Source organism: Branchiostoma belcheri, unplaced genomic scaffold (assembly GCF_001625305.1).
Source record: "Branchiostoma belcheri isolate BF01 breed outbred unplaced genomic scaffold, Haploidv18h27 scaffold32, whole genome shotgun sequence".
NCBI lineage: Eukaryota > Metazoa > Chordata > Leptocardii > Amphioxiformes > Branchiostomatidae > Branchiostoma > Branchiostoma belcheri.
In genome coordinates, this window is record NW_017803932.1 from 2,828,385 (window position 1) to 2,853,552 (window position 25,168).

At 37.4% G+C, this 25,168-nt stretch overlaps 1 protein-coding gene across 2 annotated transcripts in view; it reads right to left on the reverse strand.

Moving 5' to 3' along the window:
* The window catches only part of LOC109474988 (serine/threonine-protein kinase SIK3-like), a 52,393-nt gene that overhangs the window by 14,237 nt on the left and 12,988 nt on the right, over positions 1-25,168 (reverse strand). For both annotated transcript variants that reach the window (XM_019775500.1, XM_019775498.1), the window contains exons 2-4: positions 4,592-4,708; positions 3,765-3,828; positions 3,291-3,452 (exon numbers count right to left, since the gene is read on the reverse strand). In XM_019775500.1, coding sequence (XP_019631059.1) covers positions 3,291-3,452; positions 3,765-3,828; positions 4,592-4,708 — 343 coding nt within the window. The remainder of the gene's footprint in view (positions 1-3,290; positions 3,453-3,764; positions 3,829-4,591; positions 4,709-25,168) is intronic.

Consider the following 25,168-nt stretch of genomic DNA (forward strand, 5'->3'; position numbering starts at 1 on the left):
AGTTTATACAAGGGAAATGTTCAAATATGTACTATATTTATTTTTAGATTTTATGTATATTTATTATAATCATTAAGATTTAAGCATAAGGGCATGAAAGGGGCTGTCAGAATCTTTACAGTGTAAAATTGCCTGCAGAAATGGAGGGCATTATTATATCAATACATGTATCATAGTGTATATGTATCATGTAACGTTAATCATGTCCCTGCAAGGGCTGAATATTGGTGGAATCAAATCTAAGGGATTCCAGTGAAAAACTGAGAAGAACTAGTATTCACTAATTAAGCAAAACATTTTCTTCTAATTTAGATATGTGTGTGTGTCCGTGCCTGGCTAAAATGAAATTGAAGGTGCTCACTAGCAAAGTTGTGTTCTGACTTCCCAAATGCTAAAACTAAGTTCTCATGCTGGTTTAGGGTACTCGGTAGCATTGGTGCTGACATTGTTTCAATTCCAACACCAACTGTAAAAGCACTGCACACTTCAACTTGGCATGCTCCACTGCTGAAGTTCTTACTTCTGTACCGTGGTTCTAGACAGAATACAGCGACCTATCCAAATCTTGACGTCTCAATTCCCGAGTTTATTTGGAAGGTCAAGGGCCATGGCAGGTCTGGTCTGTGTGTGTAGACACTGTAATGTGGACGCAGACAGACAGGGGAGCCTGTGTCAACACCCTCCCAGACATCAACCTGAGCCGGGAATCTGCGCACCAACGACGTGCTGTTTGTCTGACTGAGGTGGTAATCATCTACCCATGAATCACGTGCTGTTTGCGATCACTCAGCACCCTGGCTCCCCTGTGCTTGCACAGGTCTTGTGCGAGTCTTCCCTTGGGTTATTTCACTTTGCAGCGAAACATTAGCCTAAGTTGGTTTGCGGGGAGGAGATTGGATGAACACAATCATCTGTGGGCCCAAGGCCACACGTTGTCTCTCCACTTTTACCTATTTCAGAAGCAGAATTTACAAAGTCCTGCGGTGTGTTTGAAACTAAAGACGCTGGATTGTGTTACCTCAATTCCCGGAAAGACGGAAGTGTTGATTTGTAAGCATTGTTCGGATCTACAAACATGTCGTGTGGTTCCATACCTACATTACATACTTGGTCAGCTGAATTGCTTTTTAGAACAAGGATTCAGATCTGTTCCAACTGTTGCAGGTTATAAACATTTCATGTAATAATACTATACATCGTATATACAGTATAGTCCTATTGTGCAAAACACTAGTAAGAATTCCTAATTAATGATGTAAATTAAACCTCATTTGCATGGTTTGCATCACTGTCTTATTTATCTTCATACCAAAAATCATGAAAATCCATTGCTCTGTTCTGGACTTATTCACTTTGTGAAACATTATAGTGGAAACTCACCTGCAGTTCCAAAACAAACCTACACCACAGACACAAAAAACTATCTGCTACCAAAAAAATTTAAACCATAGCAAATTAGCATATCCAAGACAAAAGATACAAAGCTGAAGTACCAAGGTCAGCCACCAGGAGGCCTAAGACCTACCCACATACCAAATATCATCACAAATCCATAAAGGCCTAAATCTTAAGTTTACCATGAATATACAGAAACAGACACATGCACAGACAGACAGACACACAGATTCCAAAGTTCTATCTTAGGCATGTACAAGCGAATACAAAAATTACATGAGGTGTAGATCTATAAAGAGCTGGATACGGCTAGTTTGCCTTGAGGCTAGGCAAATCACATTTTCTATTCCAGAATAAAAATGGAGCCGTAATCATCAAAGGGAAGACAATTTTAACAACCTCTAAGCTTCCTACATGTGTGGGGGTCAACAATCTACCGTGCGAACAAACAACTTAACCCAACATAAGTGTGTCTTATAATACCGGATCGCGATATTCCTTTTATACACTGTAGCAGAAAGGTTATATATGGGGTCAATGACCTACTAATACCAAAACTAATCCCCACCTCAGAACCTTCCAGAACGTATGTATGACTTATGGCCGGATTATTGCATTTTTCTATTTCCTTTTGGACACTAAAGAAGATGAAAAAAGACCATGCGTGGGGGAATCTACTACTACAACTAAAACTAAGAACATTTCAGAATGCTTGGCATAATAAAATATGGCCAAATGATGACACAATATTCTATATATAAAAGACAAAGAAACAGAGAGGCCTGTTCAGATAAAATAACAAATGGTATGTCTTCACCATATGCATGTGTGGTTAACATCTGATTTTATGACAGAGAAGAGCCCAGTTGAGATGCCTCAGATTAATACAGATCCATTGAAATTTAAACAAGCGACAAACACAAAAGGTCCACTGCAGTGATGTAGGGACCCTTCCCCCCCACGAAGCTCCTTTTTGCACTTGACATTGGTCTCCCCAATGGTAACCTGCCTGCCAAAAATCATGAACATCGAACTATGCCTTCAAGAGTAATGCTGTTAAATTCACAGTCTCCCTCACTAAAGCCAAGTAATTCCATAGACCTTCTGAAGAAGGCAATTTAAATAGTTGCCAGAAAGAAGACATCGATAATAAAAATTACATGGCATTAGTCTAACAGGGAAACAGTCTTCCTAGTATTCACCCCTAACTTTAATCCTTTTGCATTTATTCTGAAAGTTTGTACATGTACAGTGTCATGTAATCTGATCATTTTTCTATGCCATCATCTCCCAGATACATCTGAGATGAACTCATTAACATTTTAGTAATTGCCCGGGCGCTCTGTTTTATAGCTGTTAAATTGCTTGTTTTATGATGATTACGATCTGATGTCCTTATTAAGTACACAAGTCATAAAATAATAATGAAACAAAGTAGGCTTCAATCTGAAGAGGTCACCATAAAAAAGGAGAGAAAATGTTCTGCAGTTATATAATATTTAGAAAAAAAAAGCATGTATCTATAATACAGATTGAAGTAGACTGTTGTTCTAAAATTGTCCACAATGTGATACATACTTCAGTTGCCATGCAGAGTAGTCCAAAAATGAAATACCTAGTGTATAGACTTAAACAATATACTTGAAAATTCTCCTTTTCCTTGAAATTTTGTGTGTTTTTGTTTTCATCAGAAGGAACAGGAACATTCCCTGTTTGGTCAAAATTTGCAGTCTACCAGAAATCAAAATTTTGGTACCAGAAATCAGTGTTCAGTTTGCCAGTCTAGTTGGCATAGGTACAGATCTGTTGTTCTGTCTGGCCAGCCCTAAGAGGATGAATATGGATAAAATTATCATTATCTTAAATGTATACATGTATATAGATACCAAACTTACCAGCTAGCTTGATATTTAGGTTGGCATCTAAGAGAAGATTCTCTGCCTTCAGGTCTCTATGTACAATGTTATTCTTGTGGCAGTAGTGAACAGCAGTTAAAATCTGTTTAAACTTTTTTCTGGCTTCCTTTTCTTCCATCCATCCATGGGCCACCAGGTGATCTGAAAAATAGACATTAATTTTTTGGGTTTCCGATGTACTGTAAAATTGTGAAATATTCACAGAAGAAGAAATAGACCTCCCAAATATTAATAATAGTTACAGTGCTTTACAATTTGCAAGGGCCAAGAACCATAGCCATATTAATATTCTTTTGTTTATGAAATTATCATGACTATATATAAGAATATATCACAATTCTTCATCAATAACACCATTACACATGTCATGATACAAGAAAAGCTACAGATACATGGTTATATAAAAATCAACTAAAATAGAGAACAATGTCTTTGCATGAAGGTTTTACTCACCAAATATTTCTCCGCCACTTGCGTACTCTGTTACCAAATATATCATTCTTTCTGTCTCATAAACCTGTAAAGAACAAAACAATCCATCAAGCAGACAAATAGACTACTAATCTACTCTACATCAAAAATACAAGGGATGCACAGTCATATTCTATCTGTCCTAATTACATGAACAACAGCTTGACTCTTGACTGATTATTTTGCATTTAATACATTCTTGAATGGCCAGCTTTCAAAGGCTTTACATCAATACAATTATGACTCTTTTGAAAATTCAGGTATTCACATGAAAGGAGTTGAAATCGAGTGTACTGCAAATCATTTGGATTCTTGTCCCACAAATTAGAGCATAATCTTTGCATTTAGTAAGAGACCTCAGAAAGTTATTTTTGACAGATCTTAGCAGTCATACCAGTTCAACCAAAGATAGTTATTTCTATTGAGCTAATTTTGGTGGTGATACAATGCACCGTTACTACTGAAAAGTACACAATCAATACCATTCATGGTATTTAGAACCTTAAGGGTTACAATTTACAAATGGAGCTCATTTTCATACATTAGGAATTGAATAACAACATGCATATGTGGTAAAACTGGCATATGTGGTAAAAGATTTTTTTTTGCATTTTTTTACATAATCTATCATACCACATTCAATTCAATTGTTGCAACATGCACGGGCAATATTTTGTGCATGTATGTTGTGTAGCTATAGGGTGGGGTGGGGTGTACAAATTTAGAGGAAAACTCCCTTTCGGAGCAATTTCAGGCTCTGATGATGTCCTAGTTATCATGCAGTACCCATGTGAAGATTACCAACTCACCTGGTATAATCTAATAATGTGTGGGTGCTTGACTTGCTTCATGATCTCAATCTCACGAAAAATTTTCTTCAAGTTATCTTCATCCAGATGTGTCTTGTCTATAATTTTGATAGCGACCTGTGAAGAAAGAGGAAAGAAGGAATTTTTGTTAAAACAATATTGTTTTAAATTTGAGCCATACAAAAACATGAAATTCATTCATAACCTTTTAATCCTATAACTGAATTGAAAATCATCATTGATGAGTGGTACAAATATCTTCTTCAGGAAAGGCAACAACTGATGAATCTATAATACAAGTATTAATTGTAATGAAATGCAATAAGATTCAATTAACGATTCAATAAGCCAATGCAAAAACATATAAAAATCATTTTAGTCATCTAGGTCATTTTCAAACATAACCATCATCAAAGAATGAGGGTGAGGAAATTTGCATAAATAATGTATTGGAGAGGGCTTAACGAAATGCCATGTCTTAGTGGGGCCAATCTCATCAGCCCTAACACCTCTAGAGTTAAGCCTAATGGCCGTGGCTCGACCTTCAGAAGACAGAGATATTGAATTATTACGTATTTTGGATTAAATTATAGTTCTGGTCAGTCATTAGCTATAGGTCTATACCAGGCTCTGTGATCTTCTATACAACTTTAATCCAGGCCTCATTTTGAATGACTTTATTATAATAGTACAATTGACTCTTCATGGAGGCAGAACAGAATAAAATTCAAGATCTGCCCATAATACAAAGCTGGCAAATACATCTGCTGTGAGATTACTAACATTACAGACACAGTAGAGGCATGGCTGAACTTTGAGGCTCTTTTGTTTACTTGAAGGTAACAAAAGAAGAGTGTTTACTGCAAAACACACTCAGGTATGTACCCATGACAATGGCACTCAGTCTGGACACTTCCTGTTTGGTTTCAAGGTTCTGTAACATCTGTGCACAAGGAAGTTCTATGTGTTCTGAGCTTTACTTGGTATTTTCATACATGAAGTCCAAAATTATTCATCCCTACTATCATCAAATTCTCGCGTGCTTCCAAAACAAAGATATCCCTGCAGTTCCAAGGAAAGCAGCCAGAGGGTCCAAACCAACACCACCTGTTGTTAGTGTCCTAATGAGCTACTTGACAAAACAATTTGATTATAGAAAATTGTTCAGGGCATAAGGGCAGTTCTGCTGCAGTACAATAGAAAGACGATAGGAGGCCCACCAGGAAAATTGTCCTTTGTTTTGCTGATACCGACCGACAGACCAAGTAACACAACATCCACTCATAACACAAACAGCACCAAAAACATAACCTTCTTGGTAAAGGTAATAATGTTACAAAAATATAATTACAAAAACATTATAAATAGAAAATGAGTGAATGAAACACAGGTGCACACTATACATGTATAATCAGAGAAAGTGCATACTGTATACAAAACGTAGCATCAATATTAAAACTGTTTTAGTTATAACTATTGAACCTGTTGCTCATTAACTACCCATACAGCAAATTTCAATAATATTATACATCTACATAGTAACACCATACTACTAATTAATTTTTTAACATGAAGATGACATCATGTACATGTAGCATGCTGACCTCATACTTGTGAAATGAATATTAATGCAAACCACAAACTAAAAAAAAATCTAATGCCAGCAAAAGGTCAGACACAAATAGTCCTGCCATTAATTTTTCATCACGTTTGAAACGTCATATAACATGTTGATATGATCATGACTTCATATAATCGTGTAATATTAGTACGTGTTGCAAACCTCAGACTATCACTGCGTAAAGGTCAGATGCAAATAGTAACGCCATTAATTTTTCATCGCGTTTATGACGTCAAGTACGATATTGACCTGAACTAGTCGCAGCAAATTAAGTATTCAGTACGGGACACTTGTCTGTACTTGGTTCACCTAGATGGCTACAAATTACAAAGCTTAAGTGCTCTTTGGTACATATTAGAGCAGGACCAGTAAAAACATGTTCCACCTTTCTATGACATTTAACCGTCATACTGCTAAGGTTGCCTTTGGCACCAAATTTATACCGGTTAAGGGGTTAGGCAGCAGGGAGACAGTTAAAACATGTATTCTATTCTGAGACTCTTGCTAAAAAAAGCACTCAAATTCATCTTCAAAGTCCTCTATTGCCTCTACTTATTATTTGTCGTTTTCTGTTGACTTGAACTAAAAGATCTTAAACCAAGAAATCCTAAAAGAAGAAAGCTCCAGTCGTGTGATGCTAGGTTCAAACAAATATATTGTACAGCAAATACATTTTCAATACACAAAACAATTTAAGGTTGCTGTCAACAATTCATCAAACAAGAAGGCTCAGACACGTTTTGGTGACCTTGTACTTGGAAGGTAACATGTAATGGCCTTCTGGGCAAAGCCTGTCTAGGACTTAATGCTCCCGGATACTCGGCATGCATATATACAGCACGTATTTTCAAAGGGAATTCTTTACGATCTCCTGTCTTTAAGATGACATTGACATTCAAAAGGGGCCCAGGGGGAAGTATTCAGTTTTAGTATTGTTATTTTAGAATGGATAAAGGAATTTAGGAGACATTACACTGGATGATATTTTGATTCTTAGACACTTGGCTCTGTTAAGGATTAATATTCATATTTCCCCAATCTTTTGCATAATGTTATAGTTGAAAAAAACAATGTCATGCTAATAAAATATAAAGTTTACTTTCTTCGTGCTGCCTAAACCATCAACACAAATGCTGAAATTATAAACCTCTTCCCTTCTAAAATAGCCATTTGGCACAGGCTGTACAGGCACAGGCTGTGCCAATTGGCTATTTTAAAAGGGAAGACTCAAGAGGTTTATAATTGATGTAACCAGGTAAACAGCTCTTATTCTATCTTGTCCTTTCTCAACAATCAGTCCACTTTCTCCTTTTCTATCCCAAATTTTTGCCAAATATGGAATCCGATTCAAAAGTTGTTTTTTTCTCTCTACATGTACCTTAACTACCCCCTCCCACACCACTCTTTGTCCTCATGTCAAATGTGCGTCATCCATGAACACAACAAGGAAATTGCTTCTCAACAACAAAATGAAGCACTTACAACATCCCACATGCAGCAATTCAGTTCAGTTATGAAATCAATTAGATATCAAAATATATACAATGACATGTATTCAACATCACTTCATAGAGGCAAAGGAATTATGACAAAAATCCAAGTTGCTGCAAGCTTTTAATATGCATTTCCTGGTTTCCAGGAACTATAGGAATATTCACAACAGTGTCTGTTGATGACACGTACTCAGTGAGTACCAAATGTTTATATCATCAGACATTATGTAACTGGGAAAATAACAATTTCCACCATAATTACAGGGTTAAACGGATGTATATCGATTAGCTCCATTTTCTGTCACCTGGAATACTGCAAGAAATTATACCTGCAATTTGATTAATATTCCTGCAAATAAAATTTCAAGCTTGATCTGATGACTTCTATCTTAATCATCATGACTTGAACAGTTTTGTTATTCAAAATGAAAAACTATGACACTAAATAATATACCGGTACATGCACTTAAAGTGAATTAGAGTTCATGAATGACAACAAGGCCTGTGAACTGCAAACATTCACTAGGCACTGCCAAAATTTGTAATAATTCTATACTTTTGGGCTAATCTATAATTCATGATATTAAGACTAATTTTTTCATATCCTGTAAATAGTTAGCCTGAGTGTCAGCCTTTTTAGCTTTCGTCTGCTCCCCATGATCCGCTACTGGGCCCTAAGTAGGAAAATATGACGGAAACAGGAAGAGAGAATCTTGACAGATTTCCATGTTCTTTGCCCAAAGTCCTGTTGTAATTTCTGCAAAAACAACTTCAGCTTCACACAAATCCATGGAGCTAATCTTATATCCCAAGTAATACCATGCACTTGTTCTGACAAGAATGTAGCAATCCTTATCAAAACAAACAGTTCATTTTCAGTTCTTGAAGGCACCCGAAGCAACTTCATCGCAATAAAACTGGCTTTTAAAGCCAATTTTCTGTTCATTTTTTAATGCAATATTAATTATAAGTTGAATCAAACCTCTCCAATAGCATACTGATATCAATACACTAGAGTAAGCTAAAAAATTTGCAATGTTGCTGATGGAAAGTGGTTCCATATTTCATATTGTTGGCTGGTTCAAGCTATTTATTGGTGGTACCAAAAGTGACTCCTTACATAGCATGTTTCTGGGCTATTTAACATGCTTCAAGAATAAAATGATGACCAAAATGTGCTAAGAAATGGCAGTTATGTCATAATCAGACATCATAACAGCATCAGACAGATTTCCTCATTCAGAATATTTTTCTTGTTTTGCTGCCCTGAAATTACAGTGGATGCCTTTAAGCGTTGAGAGGCCTGCATGTTCCTGACCTTGGTGCTGAGGTTAATGCTGTATGACCTTACATGAGGGCGAGTTCTCGGAAATCTGCAACATTGGCAGACAACAGTTAAGACAGGGGGTAGCAGGCCGTACGTGTGTCCACACTTTAACTGTCACATTATCACTCACTCTATATTCATTACACATGGCACTGTGGTTAGCATTACAAGCAAGAAGGTGTCGTTTTGCAGTTAGAGCTTGTAGTAAGTCCTGGATTGCACATTTCAAGTATGCAAATGTGAAAAAAACTAAACTGTCTTCAGAAACTCTGACATACAGGTACCAATTAAACCAAGAAAGCATCCTTCAAGTTTGGTTAAAAATATTTCAAGTAAAATAAGAATTGTGACAAATATTTTTGTTGCATGTTCTTGTACATTGGGATACCATATATACCTATACCAGGTATATACCTAACTAATACCCCAAGGCTACATTCTTTCGCAAGATATTGTCTCAGTGTAAACGGCAACAGGAGCTTTGACTATTGAGTCTGACTCTTACTGTAAGGGTCAATGGCTAGTAAAACAACATTCGGGTGTACATTCTTAAAGCCTCAAAGCTTTCTTGGAAACCTTGAGGAACGAGCAAGTGTTCTGGGGTTTATCTTAGCTCATTCCTTAGTAAGAGGCATTGGCCTCCGTACTTAAGTAAAAACAACCTATTACACCAAGCTTGTTTAAGACTGTCTTAAACCTCCTTGATTAGACACTGTATACTGATGGAAACAAAATCTCCAGACAAATTACTTTACTCTGATCCCAGGCAGGGTACGGAATACTAACCTTTAACCTGCAATTTGTATAGGAATATTTGGGACTGCGTAATGCAAAAACAAAAAATAACTGAAAAACCCAGGGAAGACACCCTGCACAGAAGCCCTAGGGAGTAAACCCTTGCACAGAAAATTCCAGGGGGGGATGAAATACCCCTGGAGCTAACCCTGTAGCCAAGCCAGTAGTAATGTCTCCTGTATCCTGTAAATGTGTATTAATGCTTTAATGCATCGGAAAAACATGAATTGCACTAAAGTTGGTAGGGGGGTTATTTTCCAAATAAATTTATCAATGAATACAAAACGAGCAGATTTGCATAAATTAGCGAATTGCTGTAAAGAATCAAAGAACACATTGAGAAAACACTTTTTTCTTATTTCCTACTCTGAGTCCTAGGAATTCCGGAAACTATATTTTGAAACCTAACTTTGGACAGACCTTGTCAGGCACATTGTGTTCAGCCAAAGTCGTAGTGCATTCTGGGATTGTTTAGACGGTACTTGAGATTGCCAGAGTACTTTTCTATGCACGCACAACGTTGTGGTGACTAGTACATTTGTAGGTACTTTAACGTATATACAGTGAAGCAACTACTTACGCATTTCTTACTTCCTAAAATTCTTATTTATGGAGAAATAACAACCTCCTCCTCCTTATAAAGCCTGAATCTTACATCTCATTACTTATTCCCATTCCTTTATGTTCTTCTACACACATGTACAAGCAAGCCTGAGCTGAATTATTCTTTTGCTATATCACAAATCTGCAAAGTAGGGCATCATATTACTAGCAGGTCCTAAATGGCACCATACGTTAGGTGACACACATTATGAATCAAAATTACTAGTAACCCCACAAGCAAAATGGGCACCTAATTTCACTTCTTGTTGATCAATCTCGACTTGTTTGTTTGTTTGCAAGGAATTATCTAGGCAACCAACTAAGGTGACATTTACACCCCAGTGGACAACAAAATTACAGTAACTGGCCCCAAGGGGCTCAGGTTTCATAAGGAATCAAATCAAGGAAGTGTGACAGCAAGTAGTCTTTGATCATTGAAGATTCAATTTGGGTTATTACATCACTTTATGGAGAGCTTACACAAGCTGCCTATAAGTATAATGGAGGCCTTTACATAAGCATACATGTAAACTTTCTGCCTCCTTGCACTGTTATAATAATATCAAGGTCCTGGACATCTGCTTATTACGTTTAACTGCAAACAAAATACTAAACGTGAACATATCTTTGCTATTTAGGCCTTATTTATATTCTGCAAGTCTTTTCTGCACCCAAAGTTAAAGCTGATTTTGGACTGTGGGTACACCGGTACAGTATTAAAGCCACGATGTCATATTACACTAACAATAAACATCAACAAGAAATTTGGCCTTATATATAGTTGTAAACAGTGAAAAATATCACCTGCACTTATCTACAAACATCGTCTTTAGAATGATCTACTCAGTCATTTGACATAAAACTGTCAATTATTTTTTATAGACAGAAAGACAGAAGTCACTGTGAATATACACTGAAATTTAAACTAAACACCGAAATTTGGGGAATGGAAGATTCCAGAAAGAACCTGTTGAATAATTGCTAGCGCTGGTGCATACAGCCAACAGCTGGTATGTGCATAATGCATGGTTGACTCTGGCGACATTGAAGAGACTGTAACGTACTAAGTAAACTGCCCAAGTGCTTTGCAACAAATTTTAGAATTTTCGTTTTCTTGATATGTGCCAGGCTTCTAGAAGCTTCTGGGAGAAGAGACTCTGGAAACCTCTAAAATGATGAAATATATAATTCTTATTATCATATAGCCGGACGGCGTGGACCAATCAGAGGCCCGGATACCCGTGCTGTTATTTCCCGATAACAGCACATGTGGTGTTATGGCGGAATAACAGCACATGTCGTGTTATGGCTGATACCATTATGTTATAGGGTATAGGGGCATGCGACTCTTTCTGTAAACCTTTGTAGCATTTTTCTGTCCAATAAACTTTTTTGTTTTGCTTCATTTAAACTACAATTTGCATTAAATGAAAGTATCCATATTTGTTTTAAAGCGTATAATATATTCGAATGTATTCTTATGTATGTATATATATTAAAGCTGTTGTATTTCAAACAGGAATTGTGTTGATTGACAGTTTGGATAGGCTATATGATAATAATTTTAATGCACTGCCTTTTCCTCGTTGTATATGGTGTCATAACTGCATGGGCAGCTGCCATAACCACCTCATAAACCACCTCGTTCGCTTCGCTCACACGGTGGTTCATTCGGTGGTTATGGCAGCTGCTCATGCAGTTATGACACCATATACAACTCGGGGCAGTGCATTAAACCTTTATTATTATATATCAATATATCTAGAAAAATGAACAACTAGAGGATCATTCATAATCATCATTTTTTCATATCATAACAAATGCAAATTGATGCAAATAGTGTATATCTTTATGTATGTAATTGTAAACAGAACTGATACAAAACTATTTTTTGTAATTATGTAATATGAATATTGAAATATGTGATTTATAATTTTTTTTCATTTAGATTTTAGCTTTCCAAAGTGCAGGACATATGAATCATTATGATATAACAGCAATTGAAATGAGGAAATTGCTATATTGATATTCTACTGCATCTTCCCCATGTGAACATTTCAAATATTTTATCATTATCATGAAAGCGTTTGAATGCACCAGAGATCAGAAAACTCCCCAACCTTGATGGCTAAGTGTCCTCACATGACTTAAGAACCAGCCCAGTCGGTGTGACCTTTCACCTATCATGACTTGATTGTTGTTCATTAAGCACTTAGGCCCTGTCTTGGGGATAACTTTCCTCACATTTTATCCCTAAAGCTACGCTGCATGTGTGTCTACGTGTTGACCTCTACGGTAACTCCACAGAACGGCGCTCGCGAATGAAAACGTCGTCTTTCGGTAGCCAAGAGGGAGTAACTTAAAGTCTGCACCCAAAGCCCCGCAAACTCTGCCCAAAGTCACAGTCCTTTTTATGGCTCTATAACGAACGACTGGAAATCTTTCAGAGTAAACTGCTTCATTGCTTCTGGGAAAAACGGATGCATCAATAGGTCAGGTGGCAAACTTTGAATCATAAACGAAATGTAACCGTTTAATTCTCAAACGTCTGTTTTGTCTTTTCACCTACAGGCTAAGACAGAGTTTATATGTACATTGTAGAATGTTTATAACTAACAAATGGGATATACCATTTACATATTAATGGGGGAGTTCTCCAATTTTTCCTTTTTTTTCACTGATTACTACACAATTTTTGTACCATCTTATTTCATTCATTCTTCTTTATATCATAGAAACTGGTATTGGTTATTATAAGGCAGCAGTGAGATGGTTAAACTAGGCTCAAAATACCCAGGCACCTGCGTATCATTTGTACTCTGAGAAGGTCAGTGAAGGTTAGACAGTTATCTAGGTAAAAGATTAAACAATTCCAAATACATGGATAAATCATTGGATAAATAAAGGCATTGCAGACAGTACAGAATTTTTGAGATTTCAGAAAAATATACTTTTTTAAGCAACTTGCAACTTGGCATTGAAAAATACCAGGTATTATGAATGCATTTTAAAGAAAGTGTTTCCATCCCTGTTTCAAACATTTTAATCTATTGCACATACAAAATGTAGCTACATGTAGTCCACCCTCCCCATGAATGTAAAATGTTTCTCCTATCCTGCACCAGCCCAAATGGCCCCTGCTAAGAGTCGTTAAAGTTGTAGCCTGGTGTCCTGGGTACCAAACAGTATATCCCAGTCTGCAGTGCCAAACCTACTGTCTGTTTGACCTACTTGCCACAGACCTTTCTGGTACACAGTTCAGGCACCGCGGCACTTGACATATAACGTTTTCCAAACACCCCAAGGTTTGAATTAACGGGAGGTTTTGGAAAGTGTCTTTCATTGTATTGTTTTACATTATAGGCTTTGAAGCATGCTTGTTTTTCAGACCTATCAGGTCTCAGTTATGTATATTTGCTTGTGAACTTAGAATACTGTATTATTACTGTTACTAATATTTAATTTGCTAAAGAGAATATGACTTTTTAAAGAAATAAATAAGGAAGTGAGGACAGAGAAGTTGGCTATTTATTAGTCTTGGACCGACAAAAAATTGACCTGAGCAGTAACAATTACATCATCTATTTCCTAAAACTTGGATATATACATGTCATGTACATTAATGTTCTCTTTTGCATCAATGCATGATATGTCAATCGTGATGCCGACTGCCAAAAGGCTTCCAACAAGATCAATACCAATCAAACACATTCGCTGTCGTTTACTCACTTGAGCGGGCATGTTTAATGCATCGTGTGTGCACACAGGCTCCTCTCTCAAGTATAAGAAGAGAAAAGACACCCCGGCCGTTTATTCATCCATGCATCAGCCTTCGACCTTTGCGCAACAATAGGAACAAGGGGCAGGCCCATCAGACAGACCACCCAATGACGTCAGAGCGTCCCCTGTCCTCAAAGTTTCCACAGCGGGCCGCGGATTCCTTCCGACAATTAGCCCTGTTGCCTAGGCAACCGTGTTGAGTGATGGAGGGAACTCCCATACATCACAGAGTGCCAGTGTGGATGGCACTTAATAAATGAAGCATGAAAAGAGACAAATCACCAACTTGTCAACATTAAATAACTGGATAATGTGTGTTTGGGGTGGGGGGAGTTGTCATCAGTGAATTCCACAGTAAATTTACATGTCATACATGTAGGTTTGTCAGCTGTGTGATGCTTTACATTCTGTTACATTCTATAAACTTGAGTCTAAGTACATGTACATGCAGTTGGAAAGGCTTCAAATTTTCTTACAATTGTCAAATGAAGAATGTAAACAGAATTTGGAAGATCTAATTAACCAAAAGACTTGCACAGTCCAGTTTAAGATGTCCATTGAAATGATTGATATATAGCATGCTTTTGCAATCTACTTGAATAAGTTATATATAAGAATACAAAGATTGACTGGAAAACAAATCAGATTTTCTAGAAACACATTGTAAACAGTTTTGGACACTGTTGTTTATAAGCGAGTTAAACTCAACTGAAAGACCCTAAAAGACCTTGTTATACATGTATATGTTAATTGTAAACTTTTTGTTGCATCATTCAAATTGGAGGCCATATAACCAATATTTTTTAATTCACATGATGTATACATTTAATAGGAGGTACATGTATATTACACTAGCTGTTACATAACCACAAATTTTCCATTCTAATATCATTGAAATGAGATACTGGTATAACTGCCTTGACGCAAGAAACAATGTAACATACACCAGTACTGTTGTATAACATGACACTTTATCATTTGTATCACCAACTGAAAGTGACATACTTAATCTACAACCATAACACAGAACTTTTGTTTTGATAGTGGCCTCTGACGCAAAGGCTTGATATAATACCCAGATACAAAGTCTGTGTTACATAACTTGGAACTGTCTTGCAGTTCACAGTCATTGTGTGTTGAAATTTCATCAGATTAAATATCAAACATTGAATCTCATTAATCATGTGGGAAACTGTATACACTGTATCTGCTCTCTGAGAAGGCGTATACATTTAAGGTTACTTAGACATTTGCATGTGCCCGTGTCAATGACCTGCCGGTTGCTAAATGTTACCTGTGTATATGCAACAGTAAGGGTCAATGACCTGGGAATAACCCGGACTTCAAATCAAATGTGAATACATGCACAGAGTGTAATGCTCAGGAATTCCGTCAACTGTCAGTTGTTGGCATTGTTTCAAATGGACCAGTGACACACAGCTACACTAACTGTTTTCTTCTGACAACAGAAAAATAAACTGCTACAAAAAACTGTTTAAAATGTGAAGTTGTGAGACAAATAATATAATTTATTTACATATTTATATATTCATATATTTATTCATATATTTATGTATGTTGATGTATTTATATATTTCTTTGCTAATATGATAATCTGTCAACAGTTGCAACAATGGAAAAGTTTCAGTATCCCAACCAGCAAATGTTTTAATATTTAATGTTGCTTCACACAGTATTACTGTAAATCTTGAAATCTTCAGGGTGTTTTCCCAGTGATCGCTCCATCTCAAAAGTTGTGACAGTGTGACATATTACCAACTTACCAACTGTACTACAGAATTAATTCAACTGCGAACATAAAACACTGTGAAAGACTCCTTTCCTTCATTTCTACAACAAAATAATGTCCCTGTGAAAAACAAATGAGTCTACAGTACCCTGGGTATTTTGTACACACATACTCTCCTTTCAGCAAAGTATACCCCCAAACACTTTGACTTCAGAGTACAAAGGGAAATCACTTTCTGCTCTTTTGTGACTTGTGCTTGTTTTCAGTTTCACAAAACAGTCTTCCACAAAGCCAGAAAGGAAAATCCTTTCTCGGGTTGTTTCTTATCGCTAAATAAATCTTCCACGAATTCCTCCACCTCCCACCCCCATAGGCTGTTAAAGTGGTCTCTTCCAAACATAATGTCCAAATTTGACCTGAGGCAAGTGCAAAGTCCCAAAGCCACACTTTTCAAAACAGGGGAATGTTGTGTTCACTGACCCAGTAGTCTACCAGTCCTAATTGTGTATTTGATTTGCAATATTTTTTGTGATGAAGCTACAGTATATCCACCTACTGCATATTTCTTATCAACCTTCCTTCCTCCTAGCCTGGTACCCAGCCTTTGTAGCCTTCACAATGTGCCATTTTGACGATACTGGGAGGCAGACCTAAGCTGTACATGGCTGTCTACCAGGCTAGAGGGCAACCTCATGACAAGACCTTTAGAGTCAATGCCATAACAAGAGTCAATGCCATTCCTGCTCTAACCTTTCCCCTTTTGAGAAAAAACAGGTGTCCTGGCTTAAACTGTGCCTGGGTCATAATGATAAATTTTCCCTTGTCACTGATAACCACATGTATGTCTAAATGGACCATCTCTATGCACTGTCCTCAATTCTACAGAATCTCCAAGCAGATGCACCAAAAAGCAGTTACTCAAGCAACTGGATATGATTTTGGAAACGGTCTAACCTTCACCAACTGTTCTCCAAGCAGATGTTTGACTAGAAAACCAAAGAATTTTCAGACCAGCCAGCCTCTTTGACAGTCCATTTATATCCCAAGCTGGCCAGTTACAAACCAACTTTCTAACCTCAACATCTGCTCGGAGATAACATTCTATTGGATCAACATAACAGTACAAAACAACAGAAACATAAAACAGGAATACATGTGGATAAGTTTTAATCTGCATATCTTTGGGGGGGAGGGGGGCAAAAATGAAGTGAGCACTTCATACAATGTGATTCAATTTATGTGGCTTAATTTGAGGGCTATTTCTGTCTTTCTATATTTACAGAAAACAGCTTCCGGATTTCTACTTCCTTCATACCCGGGGTGTGTTTGAGGTTTAATTAGTCCCTCCAAGAGATGTTAACCCATAAAACACATATACCACATCCTTCAGCACTAAATACAGAACCACCAGCACTAAATACAGCACACAAGTCACCAGGGCACGACTGTTTGGCAAGTTTCGGACGCCCAACAGTCTTATTTTTAGCAAGTTCAAGTTTAAGATAGATCCTGTTCTTAAAACGTCTTTATCACCAAACCGTTGGGATAAGACTTTGCTCAAGGATATGAACCCTGGTACAAGATGCATGCTAGAGATTGATCAAACGATGCAAATGTTTTCTGTAGCAAAGCTATATGTGGCAGGTTTTGACACATTGTTGGACAGAGCTAAATACACAATCACTCCATTAGAAAACATCCATCCATCCATAAATCCATTTATCCACCCTTCCATAAATCCATTTATCCACCCTTCCATAAATCCATCTATCCATCTATCCATAAATTCGGTAGTGATAGTAGCGTGCATAGTACAGTGGTTAGTGACCCTGCCTCTGGACCAAGAGGTTGGAAGTTCGAATCCCCACCTTTGTTGCCCAGCCAACATGCACGCTACTATATCAGAATTGGTCGTAGTCCTTTGGACGGGATGTTAAGCTGTGGTCCAAGAATTTCCCTCATACAATGAACCTATAAATACTGTACATGGCAACTGTCTTCTCTGTCACAACCAGTGGGAGATTAGCTTTTCAGTGAGATAAAACTGGATTGAGATCATTTTCCAACCAACCAACCAACCAACCAACCAACCAACCAACCAACCAACCAACCAACCAACCAACCAACCAACCAACCAACCAACCAATACTCAGCACATTATTATTATACACTTTGGAGGATGAAACATATACAAACTAGAGCCAATGTACCGAAAGGCTGTCTAGACATGCTAAGTTGGCACAATATTACTCCAGGACACTCTTGATTTCACAGCAGTCAGAGAGTTTTCAAGCAAAACATTAAAAGTTATCATGAAATACTATTTGCTTTCTTGCTTAAAGCTGTTCTTAAAACTCAATGCATTTCGGGTATAAAATAACAATTATTGCATATGATTGTTGATGTTTTGTTTAGTAGAGACTAATTTCAGCAGAATGTGTTTTGATTAAAGAAAAGATTTTTCAGCCAAATAAAAGGACATTTCCATAAACTTGAAGTTCAAATCCTTTAAGTTACTTTTCCAGCTGCTGCCTAACCCTGTAACAAAATAAATGTTGTATCAAACAGCTACATTATTAGCAGGCTGAAGCTGGATAATAACCCGCAGGGGATCAGTGAACTTGTAGGGACAAAATAAACACTGAAGTAGCGAATCATTAACGACTTGTTCACAATAACATCCCGGAGGGCCTGTGTTACCCGGTGACAACATCGGCCCTGAGGCATTTCAACTGCAACGAACAAATCCTGACGGTGACATTCATGCTATAACCTGGGCTCCAAATACTGGGTGCATGCACCCAGTATTTCGAGCACCTTAGTGCACTCAAATTTGGAGCTATGCACTTTTGTGGGTGCACCAATGCACCCAAATATTTTCGTATGTAAAGACATTAAATATACAGTAGCTACAGCATATTTTTAACATTTTAATATTCTAAGTGTCAATAAAACAATACAATCATGATTGTTGTAGCACTTGAAATGAAACATAACTATGAGACATTCTACTTACTTTATCTTATATGGTTCACCTAAAATATTTTTTGTGCACCCAATGCACCAGTGCACTTATTCCCAAAAATGAATTTTGAGACCGTATAGCTTTCGCTTTAGCAGTCTTAGGACCTGTGGTAAAAGAAGTAGTTGCTGTCACACAAATAAACAAAATGTAACAAATCACTTGTAAGTTATATAATATCATGAAATTTTAATCATTTCAACTATTCCAAAAAATGTCTCAGAAATAAATCAAGTTTGGAATACTATAACCATTACATGACATGTACATTTAATATTCAGGTAAACCTCATTTTCCCAGAAAATAATTTAATGTACATTCTCGGAAAAGCCTTCATCCTTACAAGAGAGCACAAAAGCTGCAAGTATTCCATAATGCACAGGGTCAAAATGCTATGAACAGTGCCATAATCTTAACCTTTTGTATGGTAACAACTGGCGAAATCTTTTGAACTACAAAAGAATGGGGATAGAAAGGGTCTACCTTACCAATTGGCGGCGGCTGATTTTTAAGTCTTAAGTTCAACATGAGCTTCATATTGGAAGGTCAATAGGATATACTTGTGCATAAAGGCCCACGTAAGTTGGAATAATTATTTCAGAATGGAGAAATTTTGGAAAGAATTCACATTCAAGAATATAAAAGAAACTAATATTTTCTTGAAATGAACAATACATATATTATCTACAATCATATTGTACCAATACTAGGGTATATCATTTGCCATGAAAACATCTATATTCCTTTCATTTTAATTTCTTTTTAAAAAATGTTCCATACAATCAATTTCTTACAAGAAAAATCCACTTTGAATCTTAATACCAGATTCTGTCATAAAAACAACATTGAAGATGGAATATCTATAATTTCAGTCCATCTGTGGGTATATCTATCTCAAATTCATACATTTAATGATTGATTGGTTTTGAAATTAACCTTGTACAGTCATATTTTGTTCTAGTAGCGATAACAAGCACCAGTGGGTACAGGTAAACCAGTTTTCCAAGAAATGGTGGAATTATAATGTACACATGCACAGATACAAGCTGGGGATGTAAACAAACTAAGGGAGTCATCAATAAGTGTCAAAGTCTGTTTTTCTCAGAATCCGATGTTGAAAAGGTCTTGAAAAAGATAAACAATTACTATATCTCAGGCCAGAGTAGTTCTGTTTCTTGTGTCTCAGAGCTTTGCAAAAGACAGTAGAGCAAGAGGGTGAAATAAAGATTAGAAATACAGGGTGTCAACATCTTGTGGTACTTCCAAGTGATACCACTGTACTATACGAAGTTAGAATAATGAATCTTAAAAAGCTGTTAAGAATGCATTCATGTGTGCATGCAATACATCATGTGTACCTGTACATGCATATGTAAGTCAGTCTCTATACAACATGTATATGGTACAGTAAGAACTGGTTACAATTATAATATAATAAGATTGCAGTGAGCCAGGCAGACAAGCATCCTGTATATATAATGTACATCCTGCTACAAGTAATTAGTCGCATACAAGTCCCTGAATTGCCTGTAAATTACCTCCTTTGACCAAACAATTTTATACCATTACCCCTCCTGTGAGAGTTAATTATTCCTATAACACCTAGTAAAGATGATTGAACTGTTTTTTAGACACAGAGAGAGGGGGTGGGGGGCAGGTGTCAAACCTTTGCATGTTAAAGAACACAATGCACTGGTCCATAAGTGAGGCGTCACCTGCTATGCTAGGCTGGAGTTCTAGACTCAAAGCAACATTGCCCTAGTACTTGTAGTTGGTATAAAAAAAAACAATGCCGTTATTCCTTATTTTTTTCATGTTACTCTTATGTTGAACAGTTCACTGTTTTCATGGTTACTTTGGTAAATTATCATTATCATCTTCAAAAATCATTTTTTTTGCCCCGCCCCCTACACTTGCCACCACTGTGAAGTTCCTTGAAATTGAACGTGTCCATTTTCTCAGATGGTGAAATTTTGCTACAGTGAAGACAAACTACAGTACACTTTGTTTGAAGTATGCTTTAAGTTCCGTGTGCTGCTGTAGTACCTTCACCTTCACCAGGCTCAGGTATGCTGGGAACTGGGAGGTCAAGGGTCAAGAAGGCACTACACAACAAAAGGTCCCATTAGTTAAGCTAGCAAAAGTTATGTAACAACTGAAAACAGTTCTGACCTGTTCAACAGCACGCCAATTGCCTCAAAGCCTAAAATGAGCTCATATTACCGTTACCGCCATCTTTACATGACCATCGCGCAGTGAAAAATGAATATTAGTATACACAAAAAGACAAATTTTCTTACCTATTGCTTTCACTTCCTAGTAAGATGTGAGGTAAAAATCAAGACTAAACATTCATATGAACATAACTCGGTTAAGGTTTAATGATGAAAAAGAAAATATAGAAAAGGACAGTCATAACAGGAAAACTGGGTCACCCACCTCTGCCTCAAGCAAGGACATTAGACATTCTAGACCTGTTTCACATATACAGTACTTTTTTTGTGTACATTCCTGGCAAAAATATGCTAACAGTAACACTGCATTCTTATGCAGAGGGTATCATATTGGTGTTCTCTGAGTCACAAAGAGACCTGTCATTCATTTTGGAGAACACAGCACAATGTGGCACTACTGTAATTCCTGATTTTTTTCACCGTACTTTAACATGTATCATAATACATGTATGTTCACAGTTTTCATGGTGAATTCTGTACCATGAGCTTATCGTTACTGTAATCAAGTTATTTGTCTCTTGCTCCTCTCCCTCTTCCACTACTGTGAACATGTCTTCAGACTGTGAAATTTGCTACCATGAAGACAAACTGAATTACAGTATAAAGGACTTTCTTGCTGACAACTGTCACAAATGACTTCATTGTCTCCCCCCTCCCCCTCCCAATCTATGATAAATGCATGAGTATGCCATAACAGACAGATGGCATATATTCATTTATTCATTTCATTTTATTCAAGGTCGTGCAGCTGTGTTATTGAAACATTGTCCCTAAAAGTTCAAGGTCATTTATGAGAATCATTTACATATCAAAGTACAAGGCCTGAATGACTGAGGACTTTGCGCTTGATGTAAATCTGAGTCTGAGTCTGAGTCTAGACACGTTTTACCATTTCTAGGATATTTTCTGTAGCATATTAAGCTAATTAGAACTGGTAAAACCGATGGATAAGATCATAACGTTGTCAAATATTGTTGTAATTTCTAAAATTGCCTTTGTGTATATTTACTGTTCACTGCTTTTTATCACATGTACATGTAATGGCAGCAGCTTTTTTCTTTTTTCTCAATTTGCACTTAACATAAGGCAACAGAATTTATTCTCTTGCTAGTTTCCCAACATTTTAGAACAAAAATTCTGAGGTCAATATGAATTTTTTACAGAAAGCTGGGTGGAAAACCTTAAACTGTACACATTAATAAGCTAGTACTACTTATGTTTTCATGTTGAATTTACTGTTGAGCATTTAGAATTTTTAAATCCAAGTTCCAATCAACTGTTCAAGCAACAGGGAAATAACAAACTGTGTGTCAATTGAAATACAGACAAGACTGCCCTCTGCAACAAACATTATAATGGTGCAGCGATACATGCGCTAATGGCCTTGTCGGAAGAACTATAAACTGGTGCGAGCGCCTCTATGTCTACAGAGGCACCCTGACAGCGAGCAGGCAACGATGCTTATTTCGTATTCGCCAGGAGTGTGCGATATGGCTGATGCACGCTATAAAACCCCTTCACAGTAAAAGTCATCAGCGCCTGTGCGACGGAAACGTCTACGGGAAACCAAATGGATCCCCTCCAATACCACCTGTGGAAGTTGTTCCTGTATTATTGAGGGTATGACAACAGGTAAACAAAGGCCTAATTTATCTAATTTCTTGGTTGTTAGGATATGTTTACTCTGTATTTTGTTTCATGTTTCAAGGCCACACTACTTCAATTTATTGGTTGTTCAAATGAAAAAATTTCTATATTTTCATCAAAATGAGTTGGCAGGAGGAATAGTCCATAAGAAAGCTTTGACCTACAAGAGAGGGTAACAGCCAACATACCCCTTCAAATCAACATACCCCTTCAATCAATGAATGTATGAAATGGATTAGCCCAAACAAACCTTTTAAAAACAACAGTACAAGTCACGGCTGTATGGGCCAAAAACACATTTTGTTTACAAAACATTGAAAGGCAAATTTTCATTGCAGCGTTGGACTATTGTGAATCCCCCCTCCTCCTTTATGTACTTTCTAAAAAAATCTAATACTATCTTGGTACTGGGAAGACACTATGTCCATCTCCCAAGTAATTTTTGGAAAAGCCCTTACAAACAGCTGACTGGTGTCACAAGGGCACATGTAAACACTGTCTGGGCTCTTTGCTTTTTGATCAATCTTCCTGAAATTGCAGTGTGGACACTCACAAAAAAAATAGCCATTGGCACTTTGTCCTTCACTACAATTTACTGATGGATTTTACATGTAGTTCTGTATATTATTATATTCTATTTGCAAAAGACGCATTAATTGTATTAAATGTCTTAATGTCGGACATTTCATGCAATTGATGTTGTCCACCATTTCAGAAAAGCTACTTTGTACAGTAATACACTTTCTACATATACAAAACCAGTGATAATCACACTAAGGAAACAGTCACATGCTGCTAGACTTTATGAAATTATGTACTATAAATCTAATCTAAATGCTAGAAAATGAGGTCATGTATGACTTGGAAGGAAAAAAAGATGTCAACTGGGTTTTACAATAATCTGAAATGAGAAATCTTTGCTGTGCCATGATCACTTTCTATCTAACCTTGGGATTTTTCAAGGTCACACCCTTCCGTGACCTATTAAACCAGTCAGCAATAACTGTTTAGCTCTCTACGTAACTGTCCCAATGTTGATGTGTCCTTGATCTATTTTCTCAAAGGCCCTGGTCAAATGACCAGAGGAAGCAACCTATTGTATCCATATCACAGCCCTGACATACATTTGACAAATCAATACTATAGGGAGAAAACTTGAAACCACAATGGCTTGAGTGATGCAAAATGTATCAAAGCTTAATTTTTTACTGAGGCCGAAATCTAGGACATCATAACTCCATGCAACTCCACTTCACTGTCTGTCAACATGTGGGGTTAACTACCATGCCTGTCCTACTGTAGCAACCCTGTAGTCATTGGGAAATATGTCTGCTAGCGTGCAGGCCACCAGATGACACGCATCAGGAGAGAGCAGTGTTTGATGAAGATTGTAGGCTACCAGTAAGCTGAAAAATGCAGGGCGACGTAATGCGTACTAGGAGTTACGATAACCTATAGTATGTGTGTGCCATTCGTACCGAGGACTACCACTCGTAATGATAATAATAATGTCTGCTGTGGGAAAACTGGCAAGCTTGTAAACTATAGGGCTTATTCACCACAGATTGTAACGTGACTCTCCCCCTGGCGTCCGCCATTTTGGGGCTATCGCTATGCAATGCTATGCAATTACTCTTGGCGATAGTTGTGTATTTTGGGCCACAATCTACGTTTTGGACACTCTTTTTGTTAGTAACATTGTCCTTGGGGTTGTTCTGGCTCCGTGTCCACTTTTCATGTTGTCAAGATTGGCTTTTCAGTCTTTCTTTGCTGATCAGAAATCGGTGTGTTTAATCCTGGCGCGGCGTACGGGGCTGTACATGTACATGTAGATTGAAACGTGGGTAGCCATGATCACGGTAAAATGTTGGACTCGGAGCTACTTGTCCCTTTACTCTGTGGTAAATCTCCATGTAGAACAGGGCGCTGGCAACGTGTAACACTCACCTTGTCCAGCCACAGTCGCGGCAGTGCGGACTGAGGATGGCGGCCGATGGCCTCGCCTTTGCTTGTTGTTTATCCAGACACACTCCGGGGCTGTTCCAAAATAGCCGCGACTTTTTGCGTTTCCCGACTACAACGTACTTAATTGTCACCACGCAACTGTCCCACAACACTTTCTACACATCCTGATACAACGCTTCCAGACTCTTGAACCGATCCTGTGTGTAAAAAACTTCTGCCCAGTACCAAATACGAAGCTAAGTCACGTCAATGGACTCCGCTGGCGGTAGACGCCGTTTCTATCAGACTGATCAAAACTCAACAGAAACGGGTCAATCCCAACAGATTTTATTTGTTCCAG